The sequence below is a fragment of the Chlorocebus sabaeus genome, chromosome 3, assembly GCF_047675955.1.
Source record: "Chlorocebus sabaeus isolate Y175 chromosome 3, mChlSab1.0.hap1, whole genome shotgun sequence".
NCBI lineage: Eukaryota > Metazoa > Chordata > Mammalia > Primates > Cercopithecidae > Chlorocebus > Chlorocebus sabaeus.
In genome coordinates this window covers 275,250-302,365 of record NC_132906.1, presented here as the reverse complement: position 1 = coordinate 302,365, position 27,116 = coordinate 275,250, and the positions used below count along the sequence as shown (strand labels likewise).

The 27,116-nt window shown below is 37.3% G+C and overlaps 1 protein-coding gene across 6 annotated transcripts in view; it reads right to left on the bottom strand.

The window, feature by feature from the left end:
- The window catches only part of XPO4 (exportin 4), a 108,729-nt gene that overhangs the window by 61,643 nt on the left and 19,970 nt on the right, over positions 1-27,116 (bottom strand). For 3 of the 6 annotated variants that reach the window (XR_012091694.1, XM_008021637.3, XM_008021641.3), the window contains exons 3-6: positions 21,268-21,409; positions 14,369-14,507; positions 2,539-2,655; positions 1,667-1,820 (exon numbers count right to left, since the gene is read on the bottom strand). Coding sequence is in view for 5 of the 6 variants with exons in the window: in XM_008021637.3 (XP_008019828.1) it covers positions 1,667-1,820; positions 2,539-2,655; positions 14,369-14,507; positions 21,268-21,409 (552 nt within the window). In the remaining variant the exon portion in view is untranslated. Of the gene's footprint in view, positions 1-1,666; positions 1,821-2,538; positions 2,656-14,368; positions 14,508-21,267; positions 21,410-21,519; positions 21,691-27,116 lie in introns of those variants that run through there. The other 3 variants (XM_037986937.2, XM_073012674.1, XM_073012682.1) reach the window with 3 other exon arrangements.

The following is a 27,116-nucleotide window of genomic DNA, read 5'->3' as shown; positions in this document are numbered from 1 at the left end:
CCAGGGGAACTCATGGTTGAAGGAGTCAGACTCACTTTATCTGACACAGCCTTTCTACTACGTGAATAGACTAAGTTTAAAAGGAAGAAGGAGTTACACCCCACCACACTCCTTAAATGTCATAATTTTACCAGCCACAAATAATTAGTGAGTTTCTATGTATGTAAACGTAGCTCCTCTTGGCTCTGTTACAATAAAGATGACTCCCACCCTAGATCTCTGATCTGACTTCACATCTATTTCCTGTCTGCTTATCATCGGTCTTTTTCTTCTGAACAGACTCCCAGATTAAAGACATCTAGAACAGGTCACATTAAATTTCTTGGCCGGGCGCAGTGGCTCAAGCCTGTAATCCCAGCACTTTGGGAGGCCGAGACGGGCGGATCACGAGGTCAGGAGATCGAGACCATCCTGGCTAACACGGTGAAACTCCGTCTCTACTAAAATACAAAAAAAAATTAGCCGGGCAAGGTGGCGGGCGCCTGTAGTCCCAGCTACTCGGGAGGCTGAGGCAGGAGAATGGCATGAACCTGGGAGGCGGGGCTTACAGTGAGCTGAGATCCAGCCACTGCAATCCAGCCTGGGCAACAGAGCAAGACTCCATCTCCAAATAAATAAATAAATAAATAAATAAATAAATAAATAAATAAATAAAAAATAAAAAAAAAATAAATTTCCTATACTGCAGAGACGTACTGGATCAACAACGAAGAGTGTAAAAGACCCCTAGTTATATAATGAACTATTTAATTCAAGGGGCTATTATAGAGCTCAATAAATAGTAAGTAACTTCTGAGTGTTTTAAATGCAGTTTCATTTAATCCACACAACAATCCACATCCCCATTTTACATTTGGAAAAGCTGAGACTCAGAGAGCCCAGGTGATTTCCCTAAGATCAGCAGAGGCTTGAACCCAGATCTATCGGACTTTACACAGCAAATGGGTAGCCACTGTATACTATTATCAACAGGCAGCAGACGTCCTAGCACCGCAAATGAGACAGCAGTTCCTTAAAGTTTATGAAATACAAGTATCTCTACTTTAAGTAACTAATTTAAAAAGCAGATACATGCATTGATAATACAACCCACTTAAACTTCTGAATAATTTCCTAAAAGCAAAATTCTCATCTTTTTATACCGGTAAAGGCCCTTGAAGAATACACATATTACTAACTTATTATCTACACTGCACTCCAAACTAGCTTTCAGTGAGTCAAACAAAAAATCAGACATAATTACAGGTCCAAGGAAAAAATGATTCAGTTTCTTAAAAGGTACTTTCTACCTGTTTTCTTTTCCTTCCCTAAGAATATTGCTAATTCTAAATTAGCAATAGCTCCGTCATCCACCACGTTTCTGTATATTCTAACTTCTTCTACAAAGGAGTAAATAAACTTTTAAATTTTCTAGTATCATTCTAGTATCCAGTATTCAAACTTCTTCTACAAAGGAGTAAATAAACTTTTAAATTTTCTAGTGTTATTCTAGTATCCACTGTCTTTTGGCATTGTAAGATAAAGAAATTAAATTCTATTTCTTAAAAAAAATCTTATTTTCTTTCAACATGTTTTATAAAAGCTTCAGAGGTTAAAGACTCCAAGCTGTAATTAAGTCACCTATGAAAATTACCACAGATAAACTATTAATTTGTTAAAAGGATATAATTTGGAGGAAGAAAGTTCCAGCTCAAGACTTGATTGGCGAGTGCAAGGTAACGCTGAAACACTGAAGACATCTGAGCATTGAGGTTTTCCCGCCTGCTGAACTCCTGCAGAACTTCAACAGTTAACATGAAGATCTGACGAAGGTCTTCTTCCTATAGTCAATAAATCACAAATATTTTATATGAAAAATTTATTCAAAATGTATTCCCTTTTAGAATCATGAAACAAAACAAACACCTTAAAATTTCCAATGGAAAACACAATTTCCTTAAGAACGTGTTCCATTTTTAGGCCTCTACTTGTAATTTACATCGCAGTATGCTTTCAAGTGACGCCAGTTGGAATACATGTACTCGAATATAACTGCTACTTCCATAGAGAAGAGAGTCTTTGACAACTTCTGCAGAGCTGGAGGAGTCAGTTGCTATAGTGCAGAGCCCTAGGATTTAAGCCAATGCCTTCACATAACTTTACTCCAGAGCCAAACAATACATACAAGACAAAGAGCCCGCACCATCTGCAATAACGTTTGAAATACATGGCCTTCTGGCATTCTTCCAGACCTATTTTTAAGGCCAGCAGAGTCCCATCAATTGAATTAGTTATATCTAAACACAATAAGAAATAAATAATAAACTAAAGATCTTTATAGAAGTATTTTTTTTAAGACTAGAATTAAACGAGTAATTTTAAACCAACAACTGCATTCACCAAACCTATCACTTTACTGTATCCTTTGAAATCAAAAAACAAATCCTGAAGTACAGGCTATCATTCAACTACACAAAAATATTCTCACGTCATTAGGAATAGATGGAGTAAAAAGTGAATGATCCGATAATTAAAACTCAAGAACAAAACTACCAATACCTGAAAAACTCTTTTGCAGTTACCATGGAATTCCATGCTCAATCCAATGTTGCTAGTTTTACTCGAACTTGAAAATTCACTCAATAGTGCAGTCAGAATAGAACAGGCCAGAGTTTGCTGTAATTGTTTGATGAGAAATAATTGTGAGGCATTACGGTTTCAATGCTTTGTTTAATGCATTTGTTCAAACATAACAGAACATTTTCTCCCTAATTTTAGATCTTCCACTGCGTCTTTAGATCTCATAACAGTCAGAAAATTAGATACGACAAAATAAATATTAGCTCTCCTTTCTAAGTCATCTGGTCAGTGTTAATAGTACTTCCTCAAATGCTGTTATACAAATCCATCTCAGACTTGAACTCAGGACACACTGTTCCTATTCAATAGTGGAATTCAAACGATATTTTAAAATAATCAATGTTGAAAGTATTATTTCGTTTAATTCGCAGAACAATCTATATCCTCATTTTACATTTGAGAGAAGTGACTCAGAGTGCTTATCTAAGGCCAGCTGAGATTTCAACCCATGTTTGTTTGACTCCCTGTTCTGTTTGTAAAATGCATTCCCAAATAGATGAAAAGTGAAACAAATTTTATAGTGTCCAGAATTTTATAGCCAGGTAATACCCAAAATTTTTTAAATAGAAAAATGAAGATTTTTCCTTCTCATTGTTTCTATCCAACAGGCTCCTAATATCAAATCATTGATTTTATTCCCAGACTATTTAGCGTCAAGGTACCAAGGATGGAAGGAGGATACAAATTATCTTGGCAACTTTCCAGGAGTTAAACAGAAATATGCACACTACCTCTGAACAACCGAAAGATTAAAGTCAAGATGATACTATTTATGCAAGCTTATCCAACAGCTGAACACAGTCATACCCACCCACCAACTGCAACATCTTTGTTCAGAAATGCTTCTGATGTCAGTACCTTGACCTTACAGATACTTATCTTGGCAAATCTTAGCAAATAACTTAATGATATTAAATTCCTAAAAATTGGCATGAAGTATCTGTTGAAGGTGAGCGATGGTTCCATGAGTGACTAATAGACAATTTGTCCATTTTGTGTATGTCAGAAATTTTCCTTTAAAAAAATGTAAACATAGGCTGGACACAGTGGCTCACATCTGTAATCCCAACACTTTGGGAGGCCAAGGCAGGCGATCACCTGAGATCAGGAGTTCGAGACCAGCCTGGCCAACACGGTGAAACCCCGTCTCTACTGAAAATACGAAAAAATCAGCCGGGCATGATGGCGGGCACTTGTCGTCTCAGTTACTTGGGATGCCAAGGCAGGAGTATCACTTGAACCTGGGAGGTGGAGGTCGCAGTGAGCCGAGATCGTGCCACTGCACTCCAGCCTGGGCAACAGAGTGAGACTCCGTCTCAAAAAAAAAGTAAACTTATTCTTATTTGCCTCTTAATCTCAACTAAAACAAGCGTGACTTGTTTATTATATAGCTAATATTATAGCTAATATTTATGAAAGGCACAAAACCCCATACATGAAGGAAGTTTCTCAGACTTTTCCACACCTGGAAGTAAACGGAAATTCACTAGGGAATCTAGGGGTATGATCAAAGATGCCTTCTGCAACAATAAAAGTTCTCTGAATGCTACTGGTTTGGCATAAACACACACATTTTGTAATTTTACTTCAAAATATACATGACTTAATATAAAAATGTCCCCTCCTCCCAAAATCTTCAAGAAACCCATTTAACCGCCTATGTATGGCCCCAGGCTCTTGGAGAGAAAGAAGCCAGGCACTGAGGCCTCTCACAGGAAAAACAGCTGATCACATATTTCTGTTGTTTTCTGTTTAAAGGGATCTCAAACATTCAGAAAGTAGAATCCCTTCATTTTGTAGTTAACAAAATGGTTTTCAAAAATTTTCTTTTAAAATGAGTAATGATTATAGTGCCAGCAATTAACATTAGATAGATACATTTAAATAACATCAGGATCAACTATAAACATGATTTTTAAACATAGCTAGGCTTTGAGGAAAGTAGACGTTAAATCAAATTAATGAGATTCAGAGAAAAAAGTTAACTCACAATGATCTAGTGATGAATCTCAAGATCCTAGGATCCTAAAAGCATTTTTTCATTTAGACTTAGCTTTCCACTTATCCTAAGACTCCAGTCAATAAAACATTATAAACACATCTAAATGTTTGAGAAAACTTGTCTTACCAAAAACAGAAATTAATTTCTGAATCTCAGATGAGATAACCTATTAAAAACAGAATTCACACATAACATATAAAAACCTGCAAGCTGAAAGAACCTAGAAGCACTCATTAAACAAATTATTATTCTTACAAATAAACAATCTGTACTAATATTTCACAAGTAATTTACAACTTTCCACAGATTGTGTTTTACTGCATTCACCACAAAATGGCTTATTTTAAAACTACCACCATATTCAAGTCTTCAGGAACATCTCTCTAATTAATGATCACAACCATATGTATTCACAAAAGCTTTACTTTTTCACGTGAAACAAACATTTCCCAAGATAACGTGTGGTTTATGGTCAAGATGAGAAACAAATGAGTGAAGGAGAGGGGCAGGGCAACGACAAGTGAAAGCCCTGCTAAAGCTCCTCCTGCAACTACCAACTTCATCACACAAAACAAGGAGCCCCGTGGCATGGAACTGCTTTTTAGTTACAGCAAGGAACACATCCCTCCAAAACAGCCAACTTCCACACTAATGAAGTACAGCTTCACCCACAAAAACAAGTACATTCGTAATCGATGAGAATTTAGAACAAAATGCACTTATAGACTTAGCCCCCTGAACACATAAGAATCTTTTGTTTTAAAATAATTTTTTCATCCTACAAAAATATATTTCTATCTTAGAAAAACCAGAAATTATAGAAAAGCACAAAGAAAATAAAATTGTCTACAATCCTATCATCCAGGAGTTATTACTGTAACATTTATAGCTTTCTAATTTTTTAATGCACAGATATAAATTTTTATATACCATTGATATCAACCCATATATAGTTTTACATTCTACTTTTGCACTTTATACCTATGAAATAAAAAGAAAAAATCTAACAACAAGTGTGTTCTATTTAAATACATCATTTAAAGACTTAAGAAATACATAAAAATAAATTATCATACAGCATTGTTAGAGGTACTGCAAGAACTCAAATATTCCGGCTTTGACTGTATCTACAGTTATCAGCTTCCAAAGAACTAAAACTCAATAGGATATTTTCATCATTAAAAGATACCAAATAGTATAAGCTCTCCTTAATTTGGAAATCCTGTAGGAATATGAGATTACCATCATAAATATTAATCATACTACACTAGTCTGGCTCAAAGATGCCAAATGAATAGAGACTCCTGGAGAATGATGAATAATTAAACATTGATTATACATTAAGAGAGCAAAGTACTTCAACACATATCAACAAAGTATTTCTCCCTATTCATAGGGGAATTAAACATATCACTAAATGTCTAGGACTCACTTCTAAATATGTTTGCTCATTTTCAATATTTAATCATGGATTAAATCCCCTTAAAATGAAGTTACTCTCACATTGTGTTGTAATGAAGATCGCTAGGGAAGCAAGCCAAAAATAAAACTCCCAAGGGAGAACAGAGGACAGCTTCTTCCCAGGACAGAGAGGAAAGAAAAAAACATTAAAGCATCAAATCTGCCGAGAGGAGATCACCAGCTTTAGCTTTTCTTACCCTTGAAGAATGTTCTTATCTGCCTCCTTCAGACGGCTGGTCTCAGTGGGCATCCCAAGTGCACCCCCGAACTCACCCACTACTGACCAGTATCTTCGAGTGCTGCCTCTCTGGCCTTTGTCAAAGTCAGAGCTAGATATTTTTCCCTATCAGAGACAGTGGCTCTGATACTTAAGACAGCCGGACACAAAAGCTGTACTAATTAATGTCAGTGAAATCGGATCAAAGTTGACTGATTGATAAAAGACTGCCATACTAAAATTCACAGGAATTTTCTCAGTATAAAATACAAATCTTAAGACTTCTAAGAGGTTAATACAACAATACTTCGCTTATCTAAGATCATAAAGAATTAAGTTAATATCTGTTAATTTTGTAAATGCAGCAAGCAAATATTTTTAATGAAACTTCCTATAAATTTTTCTTAAGGAATTATTTCTATGGCAATTATTATATGATATTATAGTTAAGTGACTACTTGGAAGCTACCAAAACATAAGGAGCCTTCCACCCGTTGGCAGCATGGTGCCAGATCCCAATGCTTGTTGATTTATGTCTGCTTCATAGCTTTTCTCAACCATCCTTTGTTGTTGTCTATCATTCACTGCTGCTGGCAATTTGACTGCCACTAACGTGTAGTTCTAAATGGATCATTTTCATTTGCTCACAAGTTAGAAACCAAATAAAATTTATTAAAATTACATCTAAAATAAATTATAAATAAAAACACTCCGCAGGACTCTCTTAGGAGTCCAATACAAGAATCCTGTTTGAATCAGTTAGGAAATCTGGGCTCTAACAGTCCAAGATTTCCTTCTTCAAATAACTGTGGTCAAAGCCCTTCATGTACCTTGACCTCAGCTTTCTCACCTATAATAAGGGCTACCACCCTCTGCCCTTCCTAAGTTGCGTAATTATCCTAAGGCTCAAATTGGATAATGCTTAAAAATACCATGTAATTACACCAGGTTACAAGAAGGTAAAGTAGCAGCTGTACTTTTTATCATTATCATAAAAAATAACAACCACCTATTTCGGCTTTTTTAAATTCTATTCCTTGATGATGATCTACATTCTGCAAAATTAAAATTACTAAATGTGTTATACCACTTAAAAAAGAGAGCTATAACTAAAGCTATATCGATAATTAAAGCAATATAGCAGATGTTCAGTAAATGCTATTTGGATTAATGAATCAATGTTTATTTCCATGCCCAGCACCACGTTAACACAACAGAAGTTGGAAAATAAATGATGCGTTCCCTATTTTTTGGTTATTTAGACATTTCTACGAGAAAATTTTAATATGTCAAACAAGTAGAAGACCAATGCAATGAGGTGTCAAGGTTATAAAAAAAAGTCTAATTGTCTTCTTTCATTGAAGTACTGAAAATTCACAAGTTAATTCGTGGGCTAACAATTTAAGTAACTCTTATCTTCACACTGAAAGTCTTATAGCAGTATTCTCATTTATTTCTAGCAAAAGCCATTAATTTCAAGCTAGTGAAAAAATGCCCTTCAGAGATAGCTTGCCTCACTCACCAGCTTACTGTCACAAGCCCAAGATACTCAAACACTAACTCCAGCTGACAAAATAAAATACTCTTGTTCAGAGAGAGGATTGTCTCTTATAATAGCCTGGCTCTTACCCCAGGAGCTTTATTACCAAGAATAAACTTTATGAAAGGTTGCCATACATAAAGCAGACTTCCAGCTGCTCTTCTATGCAAACATCAATGAGACTTATGATAAGAGAGATTAACTTGGCTATCACATCCAGGGGCTGCCGTAGACACGTGAATTTCTCACCCACTTCTCTCTAGTATGGCAAAGAGGAAGAAAGGATACTTAAATGCTAAATTAAACAGCTTTAAAAGTGATTTAACGTATGCCTACCGCTTTCAAAGGAAATAAGACAAATACGAATTATATATTTAAATACAGATTAAAATTTTAACTTAAAATAAAAAAATTCTGCTACTTTCCTAGGAAGGCAAGTTTCCATATCCCTCCCAAGTTAGTACTGACAGCAGGTCTGACACTACTGCAAACTGAGACGAAATAACCACGGTAACCTTTAAATCATGGAAGGAAAACGTCATAACTGCCCACAAGCTTGAAACAACATATTATTTAATAACCATACAGGCAAGAATTAATGAAGAATACATCATTTTTTATACAAATTAGATATAATCTTTCCATAAAACTGTAGAGAATCAAGTCTTTAAGAAAATTCTGAAAGCATTTAAAGAAAGGCTAATGTGTTGGTTACCTGTATTTTTTAAAAACACGCACAAATTGGCAGAGTGTGGTGGCTCACACCTGTAATCCCAGCACTTTGGGAGGCTGAAGTGGGTAGATCACTTGAGGTCAGGAGTTCGAAACCAGCCTGGCGCAAATGGCAAAACCCCATCTCTACTAAAAATATAAAAATTAGCCGGGTATAGTGGCATGCGCTTGTAGTCCCAGCTGCTCGGGAGGCTGAGGCATGAGAATCGCTTGAACCCAGGAGGCGGAGGTTGTAGTGAGCTGAGATCATGCCAATGCACTCCAGCCTGGGTGACAGAGCGAGACTCCGTCTCAAAAAAAACCCACACACAAATGATTAGTTTTCACTCATAGCATAAACATTTTCTTCTGCTTTTCCATACTTAAAATATTGTTGGAGAGAAAAACACATGATTTACTACAGTTCACTTCCCAAGATTCTATGAAGAAAGCAGTGACAGACTACTAGGGAGAGAACACAAATACTTGCTGAATAGAAGTGAATATTATCACATTTATTTTACATATTAGTGAACTAATGCCTAGAGAAGTTAATTTAAGTTAGGTTGGCAATAAATGGTAGAGCTGGGATTTAAACCCAAGTGTGAATCCAAAATCAGTGTTCTATTATAGTACACTGCCTCTAAACCTGTATAAATGCAAACATGAGATGAGTACAGGGAAATGGACCATCAAAAATCAATTCTTGGCTGGGCGTGGTGGGTCACACCTATAAGGCTGAGACAGGAGGATCACCTTGAGGTCAGGAGCTCAAGACAGCCTGGGCAACATAGTGAGACCTCACCTTTACAAAAGAATTTTAAAATTAGCCAGGTACAGTGGCACGTACCAATAATCCCAGCTGAAGCTGAGGTGAGAGGATCACTTGAGCCCAGGTGATCGAGGCAGCAGTGAGCTATGAACATGTCACTGTACTTCAGCCTAGGCGAGAGGGCGAGGCCCTGTTTCTAAAACCACAAAACAAACAAATGAAACCAATACGCTTCAAAAGCGAAGGGGGAAAAGCCAGACTACACACAGACAGTTTCTGGCCAATGATGGTCGATGGAAATGTCCCTCTAGAAGAGATGTGAGGGGAAAATTAGTTACCTAATTTAATGGTTCATGAGGTCAACTCTTTCCTCATCTATAGAAAACCTTCAGTTAATTTTCTCTACTTTTCAAATCTCTCTTAAAAATCACCTTTATAAAGAAAGTTTCTAGCCAATACTAAATCAATGTTCTGATCAGTTATCATTCTCCTTTCTTACAGAGGTTTTAATCATCTTGTTCACTGTCATTTATGTCTGAGACTAAGAAAATATTAAGTAAATTCTAGAACCACTTACAAATTCTTAACAGTCCAAGAAGAAGAGAGGATGATATACGAAAATGTCTCAACTTCATTTTTTAGGCCTTCCTAATGAGCTAGTTTCAAGCTACTGGGCAAGGACAAATAGGGACAGTGTATGCATTTAACTTGCCATATAAAGCAGAGAATATTTTTCACATTTAATGTTTTTAATACAGTCGCCAAAATAAATTTCATCCTGCAATCCTGAAATTAAATTCTACTTCCCACTATTGATTTTCTACTATTACAGTAGTTCTCAGCCCTGGTATTAAAAATTTGACTTTAGGCCAGGCATGGTGGCTCACACCTGTGATCTTTGGGAGGCCAAGGCAGGCTGATTGCTTGAGCCTGGAAGTTCGAGACCAGCTTGGGCAACGTAGCAAAACCCTGTCTCTACAAAAATTTAAAAAAATAGCTCAGTGGGGTGGCGTGCAGCTGTAGTCCCAGCTCCTCAGGAGGCTGAGGTGGAAGAATCGCCTGAGCATGCGGAGGTCAAGGCTGCAGCAAGCCAAGACTGCACCACTGCACTCCATTGCCTAGGCAACAGAGCAAGACCCAGTCTCAAAAGAAAAAAAAAAGAAAGGAAGAAATTTGACTTTAAAAATATCTTTGGAGTCTTTCATGAGAATATTACATTTATCCACTATTCTCAAAGTGTACACACTATGAAGAGAGCAAAATCCTATCTAACTGAACAGCTACATCTGTTCCAATCATTCTCAGAAGATCAGTTATTTCAGTGGCTCAAAAAAAATCCAATTGCCAGGTTGCAGTGGGACTAGTTTTTGTGCTGGGTCAAATTACCCAAGGGGAAAGGAAGCAGAGAACTCAGTTCCCAAGTATGTGCTCATTCCTGAGAGAGGCAAGGAACTCTTGATCCTTTGCCTGTGCCGTCCCAGTACTAACAAGCTACTTGTAGGGGGTGAGGGCAGGCCGCATAAATTCTACCCCAATACCAAAACCCTGGCTGGAATGATCACCAAACAAACAAGGGAAAGGTATTAGTCACAAATAGATAGATCTCAGAGTTACTAGTAATGTTCCTCAAGTTTAAATCCTGTCTATCACGATGAGCCGGCCTCTTTTACTGCAGCCGGTCAAAATGAAACAAGATGTTCTTATGTGAAATCTAAAATATGAAGCGCAACTTGATTCAGAGTATTAGGGGTAAAGATAATATTTCCAAGTAGCAGCCTCAGTTGCAAACCTTTTCTCTGCTAGTTTTATCTACGTATATCGACCACTTCTTTTGCCCCAGGCTATCTATGATGACCACCATTGGATAATGCACATGGCCATTAGTGTGGAAGCAAATTCTAACAAAATTCATAGAAATGACAAGATTACCATTATACAACTCGCGCAGGTACTGCTGAAGCATCAGCATCTCATGAACAAAGCTTATAATATTTGGTATATTATATTTGGTATATTTGACTATTATGGTATATTAGATTATAATATTTCATAACAATTAAAATAACGATTAATATTTATGGCAACATGGAAAATACAGAATCAAATGAGAAAGCAAGGCACACCGCATCTGTATTATGTATATACATTAAAAAAGACTAGAAGAAAACCTAAACAAATGAAAATTGCCTGATGACTTTTTCACTTGTTTTATGTAGATATCCATTACTCTTGCTAGAATGCTATTTGTGTAACAGAAAATATAAATGGTTAAGATTTATAAATACAAATAGCACACTTAACCACAGTGGGATACCACTACCTATCAACTGGCTGACTTCATGAAAAATGCTTTTACAGTCAACTGATTTATCTAAAGCTCACGACACGCTGATCAGAAATGGAGACTATGTCTACTACCACAATTTACACTACATAGCTTCCGATGGCCAGGCACGGTGGCTCCTACCTGTAATCCCAGCATTTTGGAAGGCTGAGGCGAGAGAATCACTTGAGCCCAGGAGTTCAAGACCAGCCTGGGCAACACAGTGAAACCTTGCCTCTACAAAAAAATGTTTAAAATTAGCCAGGAGTGGTGGCTCGTGCCTATAGTCCCAGCTACTCAGGAGACTAAGGTGGGAAGCCTGAGCCCATGACTTCGGGGCTGCAGTGAGCTGTGATCGTAACACTGCACTGCACAGCCTGTGCAACAGAGCAAGTGAGATCCCATCTCAAAAAAAAAAAAAAGCTTCCTACCCAGGTACAGTAAGTAGCCTGTACCTTAATCCCAACTACTCGAGAGGCTGAGGTGGGAGGTGGGAGGACTGGTTGCGCCCAGGAGACTGAGGCTGCAGTGAGCTATGTATGCACCACTGCATCATACCCTGTCTCTTAAATTTAAAAAAAAGGAGCTCCCCATAATTTTCACCTCAAAAATTTAATATGAACTCTTCTTAGGTGATTACTTTCAAGAAATATTCCCACTTCATAAAACAAAATCAAAATGACTTATAGAATGTAAAGATTCAAACATATATACTTTCAAATTTATTAGTTTTATACAAAAAACTAAATTTCACAATACTAAGATTAAGTAAAAGGGCCATAAAATTAGATTATCAGTCTGTAGAACGACACCATCCAGTATGTCTGTCACTAACTACGTGTGGCTATTTGAATTTAAATTAAAATTTAAAAAATTAGAAAATTCAGTTCTTCAGTCACCCTAGCCACATTTCACATGACCAACTGCTGCAAATGGCCAGCGTAGCGGCTACATATTAGGGAGCACAGACATCCAACACTTCTTTCAACATAGTAAGTTCTACTGGACAGCACTACTCTTGAGGAAATTTGCCACAAAAATGGCATAAAACTTAACATCACACAATAAAAAATCAAGATGTAAATAAAAATGTTCTGTATCTTGACTATGGTAGGAGTTTACTGGTACACACAACGGTCACAACTTAACGAGGCGTGCATTTTAGACATAGTAATGCATGTAAATTACTTCTCAATAAAGTTTAGGGGAAAAAAAGAACAAACACATGACCACTGATGAATTTCTAAGGAAAACAAAAAACACTTAGGACATACATAGTAAGTTCCAAAGTCCTGACCAGCTTGCTTACAGATTCCGTGGCTCTAGACTCCTGGGGTATCAGTCTGCAGTCCTCAGCAGAGTGGAAGCAGATGGCTGGGACAGTGAGGTGAGTGCATAGCTGTGTGCAGTGAAAAGTGGTGGCCACAAAGGCAGGAGAAAAGAGATCCAAGATATTGTGGAAAGCAAGGGACAATGTATGTGGCCCTCCTAAAATGTACCACTGCATCTCAACCTCAAAGCATCAACTACACAGTGAAAATCACATCCACTAACTGAGGGGCCACTGAAGACAAAAGGAATTAACAAACAGTTATACAGCATATAGCCTCACATAGATATCTTTAAAATGGTTTAAAAATGTGTTAAGGTAATAAGCTACCCAAAATACTTAAAGATTTAATAGCCGAGACTCAGAACGGCCAAGTATTACCAGTCTCAATTCTATATGAGTGAAATATCATTCAGGTGATAAATTTAGCTGATAGGTTAAACCAAGAATCACAGCTAATCATTAACAGCAACCACAGCTCCTCCTGCCTCAGAGTGATTACAACCAAAAAGCCACTCTCCAGGCACAACCCCAGCCCTCTAAAAGGTGGACAGGAGAGTGAAGAGGGTGGGGGAACCATGCTTCCCAAAGTAATTCAGCCAAGAACAGTGATCCCTAATTTGTTCAGTTGACAGTAACTGCTAAAGTCCAATGGCCTATTAGGACAGCAACTTTTAATTATTTTTGTTATGTCAGATATTTTCTATTTTATTCAAACACTTCTGTAATCACTAGTAGCTATCAAAGGTTTATTAGAAATGGCAAAACAAAGTTCAATAGAAATGGTTAACGATATTATGGCATACTAGCTTATAATATTTTATAACAATTAAAATCATGATTATGAATATTTATGGCAACATGGAAAATACAGAACCAAACAAAAAAGCAAAGTACACCACATTTATATTATGTACATACATTTAAAAAGACTAGGCCAGACGCGGTGGCTCACACCTGTAATACCAGCACTTTGGGAGGCCAAGGTGGGCGGACCACCTCAGGACGGGAGTTTGAGACCAGCCTGACCAACATGGAGAAACCCTGTCTCTACTAAAAACACAAAATTAGCCAGGCGTGGTGGCACATGCCTGTAATCCCAGCTACTCTGGAGGCTGAGACAGGAGAACTGCTTGAACCCAGGAGGCAGAGGTTGCCATGAGCCAAGATTGAGCCATTGCACTCCAGCCTGGACAACAAGAGCAAAACTCTGTCTCAAAAAAAAAAAAAAAAAAAAAAAGACTAGAAGAAAACCTGAACAAATGAAAATTGCTTGACTGATAGCTTTTTCACTTTTTTGTTTATGTAGATATCCATTACTCTTGCTATAATGCTATTCATGTAACAGAAAATATAAATTGTTAATATTTATAAATACAAACAGCACACTTACCACAGTGGGATTGCCACTACTAATCAACTGGCTGACTTCATGAAAAATGCTTTTGCAGTCAATTGATTTATCTAATGATCCTCTTTTTACAATTACTGCTACTGCTAGTAGAATCTGTTCCCGAACATACTTTTGAAGGCTGTAAAACATAAAAATCATTATGAAAAATTTACCTAAATCTAATACAAGAATACTTCCAAACTTCTCTCTATGCCTGTAGCTACTAATAACATTGCTTACATGTGAGAGTAGCAGAGCCAAATGGTTATGTACAGACTCCAAAGCCAGGGGGCCTGGGTTCAATCCCAGGCTCCATTGTGGACGGGCTGTATGACCCTGGGCAAGACAGTTAGCATTCAGGGCCTTGGTTTTCTCATCTGTAAAATGAGAATAACACTGCTAGTGTTATTATAAGGGTTAAATGTTCCTAGAGCTGTGCCCAGTACATACTAAGCACTATACAAGTGTTATTTGCTCCAGGAAGCATTCAACAGATGTAAGTCAGCTCCCTGTTAAATATTTATAGGGAAAAAAAATCACTAAGATTAAGATTCCACTAGTTTGGAAATAAATTCTGATCTAACCTACATCTACAACCACTAATCTATCCTAAATCCCATTTCCCTTTAATGTTTAAAGGCAACATACTAGCTATCCAAGATACATCATTATGGAAACATAAAATTGTAATAAAACACACACATTCAAAACGTTCATATCTAGGTTCTGTTCCTTCCTGTGATGACAGAAGCACCCGTCCCAAGTGGAGGCATTTTACCAAGCCCATTTGACCACAAGGGCACAGAAACTTAATTGACTTTTCACAATCTTTCCTGAAAGAGAAGGATCAGAAAACATACTCCCAAACTTTATAATCTAGCCTCTAGAATCCCACAAAGATAAACTTTATAATCTAGCCTCTAGAATCCCACAAAGATAGAGCCGCCATGTGCCCCTGGAATAAACTCAAACCCCTTAACATGGCTTATAAGCAGTGGGAACCATTCTAGCTTTCCTGGGACAGCCTCAATTTAACTGTTGCCCCAAATAATTATTAATAGTTCTTTATTTCACTCTCCAAAGTGTCCCAGTTTGGACACCCACCTACAGCCACTGGTGGCTGCTCCTCTCCTTGACGTCTGCCCTTCCACACACACTCACACCTGCAGACACATTGACCTTTCACTTCCTCACTCCACACTCGTGCACTTCCAGGCCTCTGAACTTCTATTCCCTCTCCCAAGATTGTGATGTCACTTTCTCCAGAAAGTTATTACTCAGGGTTCCCACGGCATCCTCACATGACATGACATATCTGTTACTACAGGTTCACTAGCTCCCAGATCAGCTGCCCATTCTATGCACACTAGCATATGCAAAGCACACTGCCTGCTACATAACATGCATTTATTAGATATTTATACAGATGAATAAACATGTCTCCCTATCATCAAGACTGAAGTGAAAAAACATTCCTTCAACATACACTTGAACCATTCATCTTTCATTCATTAAGCAAATAAATGCAGAGATCCTACTATGCGTAAGAATATTAGTTGGCCAAAGGGAATTTCTGTACTTTTAAGAGGACAGAACAGTTTCATAGGCACTGACTACTACTAGAAAACATACATAAAGCTGAAGACCATGACTACAAACATACACAAAGATAGTTTCAAATATCTCTATTGGCAAGAATTAAAATTTTTAGGAGAATGAATAATAGCTACCATTTATTGAATGCTTACTATATGCAAGAATTTATATGAACTAGTTTCACAAGTATTAACACATCTAATCCTCATGATAATACTACTATTATTCACCCCATTTAAAAATCAAATCAGAAGGCCAGGAGCGGTGGCTCACGCCTGTAATCCCAGCACTTTGGGAGGCCAAGGTGGGCGGATCACGAGGTCAGAAGATAGAGACCGTCCTGGCTAACACGGTGAAACCTTGTCTCTACTAAAAAAATACAAAAAAAATTAGCCGGGCGAGGTGGCAGGCACCTGTAGTCCTAGCTACTCGGGATACTGAGGCAGGAGAACTGCATGAACGCGGGAGGCAGAGCCTGCAGTGAGCCGAGATTGTGCCACTGCACTCCAGCCTGGGTAACAGAGCAAGACTCCGTCTCAAAAACAAACAAAAAAATCAAATCAGGAAATTAACGCACAAAGAAGTGATCCGGCCAGCGCTGCAGAGTTCAGTGGCGGAAGTAGGTGCAAACCCCTTTCTTGACCACTATGCTACACTTGCCTCTTTAATAAAGGGCATTGTGCATTTCACTCTATACAAATTTTATTTCAATTAAGAGGAAAACAAAAAAAAGAAAAAATTATGTGCACATACTGGGAAGTACACATTATTTATGTCATAGTTTACTACATAGCCTATAGAATTCTACCTATGCAGTATGCCAAAAACGTTTAACTTGACCTTAATCCACACTGTAGGGCATTCTACAAGATACACACATCTGTGTCATGACAGGCAAAAAAGAGCACACAACTATTCTAGATTACAAGAGACACGACAACTAAATACGTTGTATCATCTCTGGCTCACCTAGGTTAAAAAATAACCTACTGTACCTAAATAAAGCAAGTATTAATAGATCTGAAGCGACAGATAGACTGCAATACAAAAACAAAAAACCTATAAAAAGGAAAAAAGGATATAAATATTATTCAGACAATTGGGAAACCCAGAATATGGAATCAGAATTGTTAGATCATGTAAATACATCAATTATATCAAGAGTATTGAGATTATGCTTTCAGAAGAGATGTGTTCAAAGACTTTAAGGCTAAAGTATCATGATGTCTGTGGCACTCTCAAATAGTTAAGGGTAAAAAATGTATATATACATAAGAGAGAAATAAAAAATGTGACAAAATGTTAACTGAGCCTCTACTAGAAAAAGGTTGTATGTCTTCATTATACTCTTCTTTCCACTTTGCTGAAAGTTTGCCCCCACACTCCGGGCTGGGCAACACAGTGAGACTCTGTCTCTTTAAAAAAAAGTTGGAGATAAAAAATATGTATGTAAGCCGAACGCAGTGGCTCATGCCTGTAATCCCAGCACTTTGGGAGGTCGAGGAGGGCAGATCACAAGGTCACAAGTTCGAGACCAGCCTGGCCAACATGGTGAAATCCCATCTCTACCAAAAATGCAAAAAATTAGCCAGGCATGGTGGTGTGTGCTTGTAATTCCAGCTACTCGGAAGGCTGAGGCAGTAGAATCGCTGGAACCCAGGAGGCGGAGGTTGCAGTGAGCCAAGTTCACGCCATTGCACTCTAACCTGGGGGACAAAACAAGACTTTGTCTCGAGAAAAAAGAAAAAAATTAAAAATTAAAAAAAAAATAAATGGATGGATGGATGGATAGATAGATAGATATGTGTGAGCTATTTCAATGTGGAACCCTACAATCAACTCTACAATGAAGCTAATTACTTTAGCTTCTAAATTATCAAAATGATTTTAAAATGAGATTAATTTAGGCCAGGTACAGTGGCTCATTCCTGCAATCCCAGCACTTTGGGGTACTGCGGCAGGAGGACTGTTTGAGCTCAGGAGTTCAAGACCAGCCTGGACAGCACAGCAAGACCCTGTCTCAATTAAAAAAAATAAAAAGGAGGCCGGGCACAGTGGCTGATGCCTGTAATCCCAGCACTTTGGGAGGCCAAGGTGGGAGGATCATGAGGTCAAGAGATCGAGACCATCCTGGCCAACATGCTGAAACCCTGTCTCTATTAAAGATAAAAAAATTAGCTGGGTGTGGTGATGCGCACCTCTAGCCCCAGCTACTCGGGAGGCTGGGGCAGGAGAATCACATGAACCCAGGAGGCGGATGTTGCAGTGAGCCGAGACCGCGCCACTGCACTCCAACCTGGTGACAGAGCGAGGTTCCGTCTCTAAAAAAAAATAAAAACAAATAAAAAGGAAAAACAAAGAATGAGATTATTTTGGATAATATAAGAGACCACGCACACATACATAATGAAAATCTGTTACACATTTAAGTCTACCAAGGTCTCCAGAGTTTAGTGGTTCTCAGGTTGGGGGATGGGGACAAGGGGGAGAAAAGGCTATGATAACTAAACAGCTCCACAAAAAAGAACCTCTCTAGTTGACCTGAAGCTCCCCTGCTGGCCCTGACTCCTTAAGGAAGGCTGGTCCAGATGATGATGTCTGCAGCAGCCAGAGCTTTTACTCCCCACCAGGCACTGTGCTCAGAACTGTCTCATGTAATCCTGACACCAACCATAAGAGATGGGTACCAAGTCCCTGTTCTACAGGTAAAACGGAATATTAAAGAGACTTTATGTTAGTTTCCCAAGGTCACATAAATAGACTGCTCTTCAGAAAACTCTAACATTTTAGGCCTAGAGGTCAAAACAATTTTTTTAACCTTCCTACATATAAACTTCTATAAACACAGAGGCTCTAAGGCTTATTTTCTTTTATTACATAAATATAAATAAATATGAAGGTTTTCTCAACTTGTGTTCAACAAGAAGCACACTATCATAATAACTGATTTCAAAATTTTTCGTAGGGTAAAGAAAAATATCAAAATAAATATCATTTTAGTAGAATTCAACAAAACACATACCTCTTCCATGGTTACAATTGATAATGCAAATTTTGATGTGTCTGAGTTACACTGTGTGCAAAACAACGAACAAAATACCGGGAACAAGCACTTGCTGACATCATCAAGACCTCTACTCACCTGTACTTACCTTTCTTTATGTACAGAGGGGTCAAAAGAAAAACAGCCCTGTCAGGTCTAGCAAATATGGTCAAATAAAACAACAAAAGAGCAAACTAGTATCACATCCAAATGGACCCACCAAACAAAAATCAATCAATCAATCAATCAATCCAGCATGACAGAGAAAAGAAAGGTTTCAAACCAGGAAAAGTCTTCCTTATTCTATGAAAACCGGAAAAAAACCAGCCATGCCCTCCTCACAAACATGTATATCCACTTATCTACAGGACACATTATCCACTAAACCTGCAACACTAATAGGCTACAGAAACCTTGCCTTTGTTCTCTCACACATTTTTTTTTGTATGTAAGGCAGTTAGCAGTTAACAAAGTGCTAAAGTCATGTCAGTATTATTAAATATTACTAACTCAGACTCCCAGAGTACAGTCAACAGAAACAAATGCATGAGAGTATGAGTATGCTCTAAAATTAAAACTGTATGTATATGTTTATTGCCATTAATCACCATTCCTAAGCACACACATTTCTGATTACATAACAAAATTTTTTCTTCAATGACTTTGGAAATGAATATATAAAGTATTCAACTGCACAAAAGGTAAAGATACAAGTGCATTATCTATTCTTAAAAGAATACACGGCCTTTGGGGAACTTCACAAAAAAAGGTAAATAGTAAACCAATTTCTCCCCAAAAGTTATGCCGCTGATAGTTTTCCTCTTTTTTTTTTTTTGAGACGGAGTCCCACTCTGTCACCTAGGCTGGAGTGTAGTAGCTCAATTTTGGCTCACTGTGCCTCCACCTTCCAGGTTCGAGTGATTCTCCTGATTCAGCCTCCCAAGTAGGTGGGACTACCGGCATGCATTACCATGCCCAACTAATTTTTGTATTTTTAGTAGAGACGGGGTTTCACCACGTTGGCCAGGCTGGTCTTGAACCCTTGACCTCAAGTGAGTCACGCACCTTGGCCTCCCAAAGTGCTGGAATTATAGGCATGAGCCACTGCACCAGGCCTCATTTTTTTTTTAAATCATTCAAGAAATAAATGTATACAATTTTGTAAAATGTTTAAGCAATAAGATATGTATAATATAAAAAGAAAATTTCACCTCATTCCACAAAACTGATCCTATTTTCAATGGAAGCTACTTAAAGATTCTGGAACTTCTTATAGAACCTTTCCTATGCACATTTCTCTTTTTTTTTTTTTTTTTTTTTTTTTTGAGAAGGAGTCTTGCTCTGTCACCAGGCTGGAATGCAGTGTTGTAATGATCTCGGCTCACTGCAACCTCCGCTTCCCAGGTTCAAGCGATTCTCTTGCCTCAGACTCCCAAGTAGCTGGGACTAGAGGCGCGTGCCACCACACCCAGCTAATATTTGTATTTTTAGTAGAGACAGGGTTTCGGCATGTTGGCCAGGATGGTGTCGATCTCTTGACCTCGTGATCTGCCCACCTTGGCCTCCCAAAGTGCTGGGATTACAGTTGTGAGTCACCACGCCAGGCCCTCTATGCACATTTCTATGTACATATACGGGTAACATTTGATTTGCTAGTGGTACTTAGCTTCTTCCCTCTCCCTTGTTTCAGGATACTCACCTGTGTTATATTAATACTTAAAATTTTAAATTTAAAACACATTAAAAGAAATAATCACCTCTACTAAGAATCAAAAGAACAAGTAAATATAAAGGTTCTTCATCTAAGTCTAAGGTCAAGTTTTATTTATAACTAAGTTCTTCACAACTCAACAACAAAAAGCTAATATCCAGCATAATCTTTCCAAAGAAACAAAACATAGAACCAAAAGCTTAAATAAAAGGTATTATTTCATCAAGCACCAAAACTACCTACAATCATGTGTATACAAGGGTTTAAAATACGAGTCCCACATAGAGCGTAACCTTAAACATCTACAGCTTTTTAAATGTTTTTCTTTTTTTTTACTTCATAGAGACAGGGTCTCACTATGTTGCCCAGACTGACCTCAAACTCCTGGGCTCAAGGAGATCCTCCCTCTCAGCCTCTCAAAGTGCTGAGATTATAGGTGTGAGCCACTATACCCAGCCAAAAGTTTTTAAAATGCAAACAAAAAAAGCTCTAAAAAGACGCACATAAGCTCAGCAGAAGTATTTCAGCGGTACCCCTCCATGTACTTACTTGGGCCTTTGTAAGACATAGGTTAAAAGGAATGTTCGCAGAGACTCGATGCTACCTTTTTCCAAGAGAATCCACTCTCGGACAACTGCTTCCATTATGGCTGTGGCAGCTTGAAAAAGGACATAGTCCACTTTACTAGTTTCTGAGGAGAAAATTAAAAACTTTATTTAAACAACTGTTCATTTTACCTTGAACATTTTGCGTTTATTAATTTTGAAACAGAACTTTTCAGACAAGGAATAAGATGGTTACCTGTTCTTTTTTTTATCCAGTGACCTTGCTCTAGCACCACAAAGAGGTTAGTTCCTCTCAGAAGACACCTCAGGCAGGTGGCAGCTAATCACCGATCACAATTTTCACAAACTTTCCTCACCTCTCTTCAACTGTTACTTCCAAAGCATGAAGAACTAAAAAATAACACAGCTTTAAAAAAAATAAAAATAAAAATATAAAGCAATCAGAAAATTTCCTAAGATTCTCACCCTGTGCAAAACAGAACTTTGTATTTGAAAAACATTATAATAAAGTAGTCATTGAACATTACTATCTGTGATGAGCCATGCTGTTAAAATGTTTCGTTTTTAAGTATTCAGCTTTCAGCAGGATGGCCCATCTACAATAGCAAGTCCAGAAATAAAAACAATCATGTGCAGGTTTTCTTTCTCAAAATGTAAAAAACAATGTAAGTCACATTTACACAAGGTGAGAAGTGCTTGTGAATTTTCTGATTGCAGTACTGATCAAACTGAGTAAAATCCCAAAGCTACACTTAGAAAGACCCAGTCTTAGCTAACAAGTTATAGTATCTGATCTAAAATCTAAATCAGGGGAGAAAAAATAGAAAATTAACACACTTTAAAATTTTTTATATTAATTTTCTATTTTTCCTTTTATTCACCAATACCACTACAATCAGTTTCCAAACAGCATTATCAACAGGGAGAAACAGTCGAAATGAAGTCAAGAAAAAGTAGAAATTTTCTGAGGCTCTAAAAAATAACCATCATGTGAAATCCATGAAAAGCCCATGATTAGACTCCAGATTATTTGCCAAGATCACTGGACATGCGTATCTGAAAGCCACGAGAAATTAACTCGAGGCATAGACTGGCACCTTCAAGAACTTATCAGAAGAGCATGAAGATATACACAGTCAAGCACACCATTTTCTCTCCTATTCAAGCTCAGGTCATTTAAAAATCTTACAAGTGTTCTTGACACATTTAGCTATAAAAATGCATGAGAAAAGGTGTACCCTATATAAATTCCTCACATTAGACTACTACATAGGAGTTTTCATCATACCAAAACCACTAAGAGAAACCAATTTGAATCTTTTTTTAAAGTTTTGATTATTCTATGCTATCTTAACATGAACTCTGAGATGACAATCAGAATTGATACAAATTCAGAAACTTTAAAATATAATAAATAATTAAAATAAAGCAATAGCTTCTAAAAATGTGAACCTATTAGAAAAGATGTGCTTAAAATTCTAGGAGTTTAAAAAAAAAAAAAAAAGATTTGAACAGAGACCCAGCTCCATCTATTTAGATCACTTAAAGAGAAATATGTTACTGTGTCATAAAGGTAACTCAAATAATCTATGATTATAAACCTCTTCTTAAAGAAAATGATGGTTGTTTGCCTATCTTCATTTTCTATTGCAATAGTAAAAATTTTAAGGACAAGAAACCAGAAATCTTTAACCATGGATTTCAACAATGAAGCAAAATCTAAGGTACTCCCAGAATTTTAGATAAAGACCTCCGAAGACCATCTAAATCAATCCCTCCATTTTACAGGAGCTGAGGAAACTGATGCCCCAAGAGACAGAGAGGAAACTGAGGTCACATGGCTGGTAAATGTTTCTTGAGCAATACTAATCCACCCTGAAACACACATGCCACTGAAGACAGAGCAAATAAGCACCTTCACTGTTAACAAGCACTGAAATATTCCCATTTCTAACTATTTGTTTTCACATCCAAGCCTTTTTCTGCCCCTTGGAGGTGGGTGGGTGTTGGATATGAGGGGGCAGTTATAGAAAATGAATATTCGAAATTTTCAAGAGACAAAAGTTTCTTAATTCTTTTTCTTAGACACCTCTGCATGGTATTAAACGAAGATCTGTAAATACTCCCATAAGAAGCTGACTCTAAGAATGGAGGAATTAAAAAAAAAAAAGCCAAACTCCTAATTTAAAAGAAGAAATTTTCCTAAACTAATAAATTACCCTTTCTCATAAAAACCATTATTAGCTGTCATAAATTTAACTTATACATAGTAGAAATATGCAAGAGATGCTAGAAGGTACTCTAGAAGCCTACCAGTATGAAATCAGAACTTCACAAATACATACGAGCCTTACTTTTGCTCTCGTTATACAGATGCCTGAAACTACAGGGTTTTCATGAAGAACTCACAATTCATCTAGCATTTTTTTTTTTTTTTTTTTTTTTGGAGATGGGAGTTCACTCTTGTTGCCCAGACTGGAATGCAATGGCACAATCTCGGCTTGCCACAACCTCCGCCTCTCAGATTCAAGTGATTCTCCTGCCTCAGCCTCCCGAGTAGCTGGGATTACAGACATGTGCCACCGTGCCCAGCTAATTTTGTATTTTTAGTGGAGACAGGGTTTTTCCATGTTGGTCAGGCTGGTCTCGAACTCCCGACCTCAGGTGATCCACCTCAGCCTCCCAAAGTGCTGGGTTTACAGGTATGAGCTGCCACACCCGGCCTCATCTAGAATTTCTAAACTAACTACTTTTGGGAAGATCTGCCACTGTTCAGAGAATAAATTATTTTAGGTCACTTTAGCAAAATGCTTTCATTTGCTACCATAGTAGCTTTCTTTAATAATAATTATGTAAATAAAATTCATTTGAATTTTGTCAGCCATCTGAAAGTAAACAGAAACATGAAGACAAAAGTTAAGTTAATAATACAGGAAAAGCACTACACTCTGACCAAAAAGTATTTTTAAAAAAGAAAAAACCCTGGTAGTGAAGCCACAGATACACAGCTACTACAATCAACTCCCTGGCCTTAAGTACTTCTGTCCAAAGCACAGGCCATATAAGCTCCAAAAGTCAGCGCTTTGACTCAGCGACAACTATGCCCACCAACTAGAGACAAAAAGTCTCAGATGGAAGATGATTTATTAATTCCCAATGACTGACAGCACTACTAAGGAAACAATTTTCCAGAGATGTAAAAGTTTACCAGTTTAACTGACTTTTTGGTGGTTTATTATTTTGGTTTTTTTGGCACTTCTGAGATCAGAAGTCAAAGAAATCCATTTCTCCCTGAGAAGGAGCAAAAGAATGCCACAAAGTTAGCTCCAGAAGAAATAAACCAATCCCTCACAGTTCTTGATTATTTAACAAGAATAGAACTCACTTGTTTTTTTAAAGGAACATATGACCCTAAAAAATTTAAATTCCTAAGTGCCAAAGACTTCTGAAGTGAAAAAGTCTAAAAGTGCTCTTCTGACAAAATGCACAAGCATGCTGCATGCACGCACAGCTACATACACCACACACACACACACACACACACACAGACACACAGACACACACACAGACACACACACACAGACACACACACAAACACACACACACAAACACACACACAGACACACACACACACAGACACACACACAGACACACACACACAGACACACACACACACACACAGAATACAGCAAAGAAAATAAAAACTAGAATGAAAACAAAAGGATAAGAAGAGAAAGAAATGAGGAAAAATGAGCAACATATAAAACTCAAGTTAGAAGTGAGAAGGAAGAATTTTAAGAGGCCAGAAAAGGGAAGCATCAAAGAGAGTCTCCCCTTTAGTAGAATATATTACCCAGACCTTCTATAAAAATGACACATAATCCCTAAACAAGAATGTGAAAATTCTGAAATGCGATTGACTGCCACTTGTATGAGAAGTCTTCTTAGAGGAATTTACCCTTCTGTGCTGGTGGCAACTGAATAAGGAGTGAAAAGATTTTCTGTGAAGTTTAGATGTAAACATTAATGTAACACAGGGCTTTGCAGTACATTAATGATTATGCTTGTAATACATGCACTCCACCTTGTAAACAGTCAATGTCTCAAAACCCAAACTGATTTTAAAAGCATGGCCGGAACTAGCAATACTACTCTTTAGAAAATTTTATCAGGAAAACAAAAGTATTCCAAAACAAGCTCAATCATAACAAAGCAACAATACTTCATAAAATATACATATTCTAAAAAGGAAAGAATGGTATAAACAAATATGCTCTAATAAAATACTTATAAGTTAGATCAACTATTTCCCAACTAGTGTAGAATGACACTGAATTCCAATAGAAAGTCAGATGAAACACTGATGGAATCCTAGTCAATGTCGTTAAGGCATATGCCATGAAAACCAGACTCAAATTATTTTAGGTTAATAGTTTAACACAATGGTTTTCTAAATCTATTAATGCTGAACAATTTCAAGGCAGTAAGGATGAGTTAATGCTCCCTTAAACTCTTTATGCTGTTTAGTTCTGCTTTCTTTAACACTGAGTTAAATAGCCTCCACAGGTGTAAGTTAAATCTTCTTAGTGCCAGAAACGAATCGACAGGACTATAAAAGCTGACCACTGAAATAAGTAAGTTAATTAATTAAAACAGCTTCAGTGAGAATTTAAAAGGTAGTTGTTGAACCTGTTCCTCTGCTAAGACCTAACTCCTGACAGAGACAGAGCCACCTTCACCACTGCTGCTAGTTCCTTGCAGAGAACACAGCATTTTTTAAGCCGATCATATTTTTTAAAAGCTGTTTAAAATCAAGTATATGGCCATGACATTTACCTTACTGTTCACAAAGTGCTTTTACATAATGAAAAGTAATTACATTTTCACCTCACAAAACAACTTAAGAGAGCAAATCCATCAAGGCAAATGGTATCATTATGGCCGTAAGGCAGATGCAAAAGAGGCCCAGGGAGGTGAAGTGACTTCCTCAAGGTGCACCACTGGTACCTAGATGTCATAGCTGCTACATCAGCGCTCTTTCCACTACAATCAAACAACTCTCCTTCATAAGCCCTTATATGGAAAGCATTTTTAACACATAACTTTAAATGTAGTTTACTTCAATCTGGAAACAGCCTATTGGTCGCTATCGATAAGCCTTTACCAAAAGCACATGAAAAAGTCAGACGTTTTAGTTCTTAATACTCGACGAACCAATATTATGGTCACAGATGACTCAAGTGGCTTTCTAGAGCCTTACAAAAGACGGCTCCCACCAAAAAAAATCAGCCGGCAGTAATCAGGTTATAAAATAACAATAACCAATGAAGTCTCTCTTACTATTACTGAAAAATATCTAAGAGAGAGATGGCACATCATATATAACTCTTAGAAAATGCCATTTTTGAATAAGACAGTTAGATTTCTTGTGATTCTTTTAGAAGAAATCTTTTCTGTACATGTCAGATATAAGATACTCATAAAACATATTTGACAAAAGTAAAAATTGGTGCTTTATTTTAGGGTACACACAGTGACACCCTACCCAGAAATGAAGACATCTCCAAAAACAATCTTAATTTTAAAACTAACACTGGGATAAAAGATATTATAGTACATATCCTGTAATAAATTATATTTGAAAACTGAAAAAATACTAAATTTTTCTCTCTGCTATTAACAGCCTTCATGTTATGGTCAATAATAAAACAAATTGGGGAACACTATATCTAGGGGGAAAAAAATCCAAAGTAAAAACAAAGTTTCCTGTCTGGCTTTACAGAATAAAGCTACTCCAGGAGAATGATTATTAATTTTAAAAACTGTAACTAT